Raw genomic sequence first — 8,104 nt, 5'->3', positions numbered from 1 at the left:
TAAATATTAACATTTTGAACAAAAACTTCTTATTCATCTTGGAGTATACCTGTAATAGAGTACCTTTTGTCTCTTAATAATTTTCGAAAAAATCACTTGTTGCAACACTTTTGCATCCAGGTAAGTGCCTGGTAATGCGCAGGTGCTATTTCTAATGTCAGCCCCCACATGTACCCCAATTTTCAACCTTATCCAAGTCACGTAAGTTAACTGCCAAAAATTCGCACCTTTGACAGGTCGCCACAAGTAAACGCATCCACTCACACCTGCCAGGCACCCATTTTTACGTTCCTCATCATCTGACGAACATCTCATATGAAAATTGGCCTTATCCGGATCACGCTCCCATTTACGTTGTCAGCCCACGGTCTATAACCAAATGCTAAAACAAGCACGTTCTATCTAGAACATCCAAGATAATCGTTTTTGTATTTAAAAAACTTATTTTTGTGATAACGAGCTATTGTATGATGTTTTCAAAGCTTCAAGTAATTGTTAGGAGATTAAGATACAAAAATATGTTAAGTACTTACTTTCAAAAAGTCAACAATAATGCCAATTGGGAATAGTATAGCTAATGAAGGCAAGATTGGACATTTTTCAGCCAATACGAGCAATGTTTGGAATGATCCAAACAGTGAAGTGAAGATTGAACGTGGTCCAGCCAATGAAGGCAAGATTTAAAATAATCTAGTCAAGAAACTCAAGATAGGACTTGATTCAGTTAGTGAAGGCTAGATTGGAATCCATTTAGCCAATTAAGGGAAAATTTGGAACAATTCAGCTAATTAAGGAACGTTTCGGAATAAATCAGCCAATCAAGACAAGATTTGGAAAGATCCAGTTAATTAAAGCGTGATCATCCAGTCCGAAAGGACAAGTTTTGAAATAGTCTAGACGAAGCGGAGAGGTCAAGGTTATTGACACCACTGAGATATATTTTCAAATATCTATGACGTTAAGGAGATTTTCTTCTTGCGTCCTATTTCCAGCATCATTGATTTCATGGATTAGTTTTGTCGAGGTTTATCGAATATTTTGTTCATGACGCATAACTGATGTATTCCTGCATTGCGGAATCGTGAGCACACCCTTATCATCAATAATCCAGCTTCTGGTTTCCTATCCGCATCTCCTAACATGTCAACCTGGAAAACATTTGTGCCGTCCCTCTTCATTTTATCCTGTACATAGGATGGGGCTAATTTTATTTGGTATGTCCCAATAGTCAGCTCTTTCAAATAGTTTAGAGTTGATAGTGAAAAATCGTGTATATGTTTCCAGTTCAAGCGAACCCATCTTTGAGCGTTTCGTGTGTGTAGCCCCTCAATCTCCACCAGGGCTTGCGCCACATTCGGTTCTCTGGCTTTCTGAAGCAATTGTTGAGCCATGTTTATATCAGCCCCTTCCATAGTGATAAAAGGATGATACCTATTTATGATTGCACCAGAGATGCAATAAAAATCACCCAGATTTGGTAGATGTGAAATTGGCACAGTATTGTCCAATAATTTGAATATGAATCTTGCAGAAATCATTTAAACGATAATGGCTTCATTCCAAAGAATTTTTTTCCTGGCTTGCGTTCTATCAACAGACCTTGCGTTATCTCAGGACAGCAATTGCGAGTATTTTTACAAGGCCTTCGTAATGTTGCGGGAAATCAGGCGAGGTTCGAGGATGAAAATAGTTTCACTGATGACGAATTCAAATCGTTTCTCCTGTGCCAAAGAACAGTTTCTGGAATTATTTGCTTATTGCGACAAAGTGCCCTTCCAAGATAGGTACAGGTACATCAGCAAGAATGACCTTTCAATGTTCTTGTGTAAAATGCGACAAGGGCTTTCTGACGACTTTTTGAAAGTCATGTTCCAATATGCGAGTAGACAAGCTGTAAGTCTTGCCATTTCCAATATTAGGCAATCACTAATGCAACGCTTTGTTCCTCGTAATATTGGATTTGATGCTCTCACGCTACAACAGTATATAGAAAGGCATGTCACTGAATTTGAAAATGAATTATGCAACCCAGGGCCACAGACTCCACGGGTGATTGCAAAACTTGACGGCCCCTATGTCAATATACCAAAAAGTACTAATTTTCAATCTCTTCGGCAGTCATACTGTGTTCATAAGGGATGGCATCTACTTAAGCCTATTTTGATTGTAGCATCAAATGGCTATATTCTGGACTTACAAGGGCCTTATTTTTCGGATAGTCGAAATAATGACGTAATTCTACAAATCGAATTTGAGAGAGATGCTGAGAGAATGAGACAGTGGTTCCAGGAAAATGACATTGTGATAGTTGATAGAGGTTATCGGGATGTCAAAGAGCTACTGGCTGGCCTCGGTGTCAGATACAAAATGCACATGGCTCAACAATTGCTTCAGAAAGCCAGAGAACCGAATGTGGCGCAAACCCTGGTGGAGATTGAGGGGCTGCACACACGAAACGCTCAAAGATGGGTTCGCTTGAACTCGGAGCATATACACGATTTTCCACTATAAACTCTAAACTATTTGAAAGAACTGACTATTGGGACATTTCAAATAAAATTAGCCCCATCCTATGTACAGGACAAAATGCAGAGGAACGAGACAGATGATTTCCAGGTTGAAATGTTAGGAGATGCGGATAAGGTACCAGAAGCTGGATTATTGCTAATAAAGGTGTGCTCACTATTCCGCAATGCAGGAATACAACATTTATGGATTACATACCAACCTACTACCGAAGATAACGAAATGAATGATGAGGAAGTCAAACTTGTTCAAGGTTACTACTGTACATGTAAGTCTGGTGCTCGAACTGTTGGTGCATGTGCATACGTTGCCAGTGTATTGTGATTCCTCGGATATGCTCGTCATGAACAAAATATCGATACCCCTCGACAAGACTAATCCATGCAATCAATCATGCTGGAAATAGAGCGCAAAAAGAAAATCTCCTTGTCGTCATAGATACTTGAAAATATATATCAGTGGTGTCAATAACCTTGACCTCTCCGCTTCGTCTAGACTATTTCGAAACTTGTCCTTTTAGCCTGGATGATCACGCTTTAATTAACTCGATCTTTCCCAATCTTGTCTTGATTGGCTGATTTATTCTCAATCGTGCCTGAATTAGCTGAATTGTTCCAAATTTAGCCTTAATTGTCTAAATGGATTCCAATCTAGCCTTCACTAACTGAATCAAGTCCTATCTTTAGTTTCTTGGCTAGATTATTTTCAATATTGCCTTCATTAGCTGGACCATGCCCAATCTTGCCTTCATTATGGATCTTTCCCAATCTTGCCTTGATTGGTTGGATTGTTCCAAATATTGCTTTCGTTTGATAAATTATTTCCAATCTTGACTTTAATGGGAAGTATATTTTAAATCATGCCTTCATTGGCTGGACCATGTTCAATCTTGAGTTCACTGTTTGGATCATTCCAAACATTGCTTTTCTTGGCTGAAAAATTTCCAATCTTGCCTTCATTAGCTATACCATTCCCAAATGGCATTATTTTGGCTCTTTAAAAGCAAGTACTTAACATATTTTTGTATCTTTATCTCCTGACAATTACTTGAAGCGTTGAAAACATCATAGAATAGCTCGCTATCACAAAACGAAGTTTTTTTATTCAAAAACGATTATCTTGGATGTTCTAGATAGAACGTGCTTGTTTTAGCATTTCGTTATTAATTTAATGGGCCGAATTTAGTACAATTTACGCTTACGAAGAAGTGAGTATGTTATTTATGTCGAAATCTTGAACATTGTTGAAACAGACGATTCATATGATTAACATTACTGCATTTGGTACTGACTTTATTTTAGCATCATTGCTGCCCGCAACTGTGAGTGCTGCAGTTAATTCAAAATATTGAGCCCTCAGCGTTCTAACGTTGTGAGAAGCGGGCGATTTATATGATTGTTATTGTCGCATTTGATGCTAACCTTATCTCACATGGCACTGAGCTCACTTTACACGATTTCTCCACTCAAAGTAGTAATTGTATCACTTATGATAAAACATTGCGCACTTAGAGTTCGTCCGTTTTGAGAAGCGCGCAATATATATCATTAGCACAATCGCACTTGATACTGACCTATTTTGACCACTATTGGTACCCTTAAACTGCAAGTGTTGAAGTTAATTCAAAATATTGACCGCTTAGCATTTGATCGTTGTTGGAAGTGGGCGATATACATGATTGTCACAATAACACTTGATACTGTCCTCATTTTAGGACTGTTGCTGGCCTCGAACTATGAATTTTGCAAATAATTGAAAATATTGAGCGCTTAGCGTTCGAGCGTTGCTGGATGTTGACGATATACATGATTGGCACAATAGCATCTGATACTGACGTTATTTAAGAATCCTTGCTGTCCTCAAACTGTGAATGTTGCAAATAATTAAAAATATTGAGCGCTTCGCGTTCCAACGTTGCGAGAAGCAGGTTGTTAATATGACTATTATGACCGCACTTGATGCTGACGTTATTTTACCACCGCTGATTCCCTCGAGCTGTGAGTATTGCAGTTAATGCAAAATATTGAGCGCTTGGCGTTCAGCTGTTGCGAGAAACGCGCTGTGAAAGTTATCGGGATAGGCGGACGTAATATCGATCACATTGTAATGTGTGATTCTTATTTTTTCGTTGCTTTTGCTCTCAATGCTATGCAGATATACCATATGCACTGACTTTGAGCGCTTGGCGCCGTATATCGCTGAAACTGTGCATTACAAAAAAATGTTAAGAATATTTAATTGGCCCCTTATAACCTGCAATATTACCAAGTTTCAGCCAAATCCACCGAAAGACATTTTCCCATGTATTGTGTGCGGGGTCCTTTGTTTGGTAAGCAGTATCAAATATCGTTAGACAAATTTCAGACGCTTCGTTTATCGCGGGAGTTTTGAGTAAGCCCCAGGTACCAACGAAAGAAACGTTTACTAAACGGAGAAAAAAACTAAGTAATATACGAAGGGCACTTTTCACACGTGTATAGCAGGTTTTCTCTGGTTATCCTTGTAAGAATTCATGGAATTTAAGCACAGGTATATCTTATAACGGGAAATATAAGCATTCGTTTCTCTAAGAACAATAGTGCCGATCGAGAAAAGCAATAACTTAATCGTTCTGTGAATGCAAGGAACCCTTTCGATTGCGTCATGGTTTCCTGGTAGGTGCTTTAGGGCGACTCATTTAAAATGCAATATTTTAATTTTAATGCTGTAAAATGCGAATCGAACAAAAGAGAAATGTTTACTGAAATCCTGAGCTTGAAAAATTATATCTTTTTATAACAGAAATATGATTTTATCAAAATTGCAACAATTTAAAAATATGACTAGTTAATGTATTCTTACATTTTACTTTACAATAATAAATAAAAGAAATGTATAAGCGCCATAGCTTTCAATAGGTGTGTTGCAAGATCCTAATTTCAAATAATTTTGACAAGTTCTCGTCTCTCCGTAGCTCAGTTGGTACAACAACAGACCGGCAATCTGAAGGACCTGGGCTCATATCACAGCGGAGCTAAAGCACGTTTTTTTCCCAATCTTAAAAAAAATTAATCAATATTATAATAATATTGATTAGCCAAACAAAATTAACATCTTAAACTATTAATTATTTTCCCCGGTCAAAAAACCTACATCAATAATAAAATATGAATTTCATGTTTAGAAAGAAAACTCTTACAAGTATAAGGAATGACGTTGACATTCTGCTTGTAAGGAGATTGTAAGGAATGTGTTCTCGTCTCTCCGTAGCTCAGTTGGTAGAGCATCAGACCGGCAATCTGAAAGACATGGGCTCATATCCCAGCGGAGCTAGAGAGCGTTTCTTTCACAATCTTAAAAATTAATCAACATTTGAATAATATTGATTATGACCAAGTAGACAAACAAAATTAACATCTTAAACTATTAAAAAAGAGTATTGATTGCGAGTACTTTGTCCAAAAATCTTAATGGTCATGCTTAGAATGAATACTTATACAGGATATCCCTGACTTAAGTATGAATAGCTGTATAAAAATAAAGAAAATAAATCAAAAAATCCTTTTCATGAAATCGGTTAAGTTATAGTTTTTGAGTTAGAACATATTTAGGCTGGGCAAATCCCGATCGTGGTATAAACAGAGGGGCAAATTTGTCTTTAAAACTAATTCTTGTCAGCAATGGTTACTTATAGCTTTTTGGGGTCGCTGATTACGATGCTGACGTCAAAAATGAAAAATTCAAAATAGCGATTTCAATATGGCGACTATTTAACTAAAAATTCGCAATTTTTGAACAACTGACACCAAACTTGCTGTATGGGAGTTTTTGCGTTCGCCGAGTATCATTATAATCTCGAATTATTAAATATAATTAAAATGTTATAATCAATGAATTTATACTTGTTGGCTTATTATGGTGTCTATATCGAACAACTTAGAAATAATTCCGGTGATAAAATCGGTGATGCACACGTGAGGAAAAAATAGTTTAATTTTCTTGGGCTAATGTTTTTTTTTATCGATTTTATACATTCCTATTTTTTTGTATTTTTTTTATGGAATCGAATCAGTTAGAGCCCTAGTTTCTTTGGTTTCAAAGAAGGTTCTGTAACCGGTCTTCCACTTTTTGCACGATTTGGGACTCCGATCATATGATCAACTACTGACAGTCGAAAGTCCTTCAGTAAAAAGGTCTTTTCTGGAAAAAGCAGTTTGTAAAGAATAAAAGCGTTCACTATAGTTACATCCACAAAATACCAGAATAAGCGATGAAACCACTTCTTACTTTTTCGACTGATTTCGTAGAGCATGTCAGCTTTGTCCACGCATCCCATGTAGCTGTTATAATCTTTAGCCATTTGCGGGAAAGTAACTACTTTCAAAGAACCGTCTTTTTGTCTTCTTGTGACTTGTAATATGACTGACGAGTCATGGTAGTTGGAAAGGAAACTGATTGCTGTCTTGACAATCCATTTCAGACATCGAACTCCCTTATATGAATTTCGGAATTGACTTTCCCCAGAAGACATGTTTTTTTCTGAACATTGTTTTTTTGGTAAGTCTTTTCTGTCTTTCCCAACTGTACCACATGCAAAAATCCAATCAGTTAGCAAACTTGACATTAAGTTCACCGTAGTGAAGAAATTGTCAAAAAATATACGGTATTTTTTGTGCACTAAGGTACGGTTCACATCTTTTACAACTCTTTCACCTAAAAGATTCTCCGTTTTGTTTCCGACTTTTCCAGTGTAGATATGAAATTCACAAACGTACCCATTTTCATCAGCTTTGACCCAAACTTTATAACCTCTTTTTATAGGATTCATTGGCATATACTGTTTCATGGAACTTCTGCCTTTGAATTTGATCATGCTTTCATCGATTGATTGATTTACAGTCGGATTGTAAAAATGCGTGTATGTTTCATAAAGAATGTTCAAAACCGGTTTAACTTTATAAAGTTTATCATAACCCGTCTCGTTTCTTTTTGGTTCTCTTGAATCATCATTCAAGTGAAGGTGGGACAATAAAAAAGAAAACCTCTTGATAGTCATGATACTAGAAATGCAAGGATCATGGATTTGCAAGTTTCTTGACCAGTAATCGCGATAAGATGTTTATCTTTTTAAAACCCACCATTATATTTATTCCTAAAATTGTTTCACCTTTTTACTAGTTATGTCTTCATAAACTATTCCTTTTTGCTCGCAATAGAGATTTGATTATTGAACAATCAATTCGATATTTTGTTCTGAAAACAAACAAATAAAAATATCACCTGGTATTTTTACATGGATTGGAAAATTTTTCGCGTCTATTTGTTCTGTGCGTTCTTGATTGAGGAAAGACTTTCTTTTCCCAAATCGCATCTATTTCTGCAGCACGGGCATTAAGAGGTGCATCATCATCTCCATCAAAGCTACTGTTCAAATGATAAATCCAAGACCATGGTTTCGCTATTACATTCACATGATTCGAATTCAACGGGTGAAACGCCTTGTGATGAAATCTTCATCCTCGTTATTTTCGATATCATCACCCGATTCACAGTCACTCGGAATTTCCATCTCTTCAACTACTTTCCCTAGATTATTCAT

At 36.7% G+C, this 8,104-nt stretch overlaps 1 protein-coding gene across 1 annotated transcript; it reads right to left on the bottom strand.

The window, feature by feature from the left end:
* Positions 1-6,577: 6,577 nt before the first annotated feature.
* On the bottom strand, positions 6,578-7,561 carry LOC117181321 (piggyBac transposable element-derived protein 4-like). The gene has a single exon (XM_033373881.1). It carries the CDS (start codon positions 7,559-7,561, stop codon positions 6,578-6,580), a length of 984 nt encoding a protein of 327 aa, XP_033229772.1.
* Positions 7,562-8,104: the final 543 nt, after the last annotated feature.

Source organism: Belonocnema kinseyi, chromosome 10, assembly GCF_010883055.1.
Source record: "Belonocnema kinseyi isolate 2016_QV_RU_SX_M_011 chromosome 10, B_treatae_v1, whole genome shotgun sequence".
NCBI lineage: Eukaryota > Metazoa > Arthropoda > Insecta > Hymenoptera > Cynipidae > Belonocnema > Belonocnema kinseyi.
This window is presented reverse-complemented; position numbering and strand designations above follow the sequence as displayed.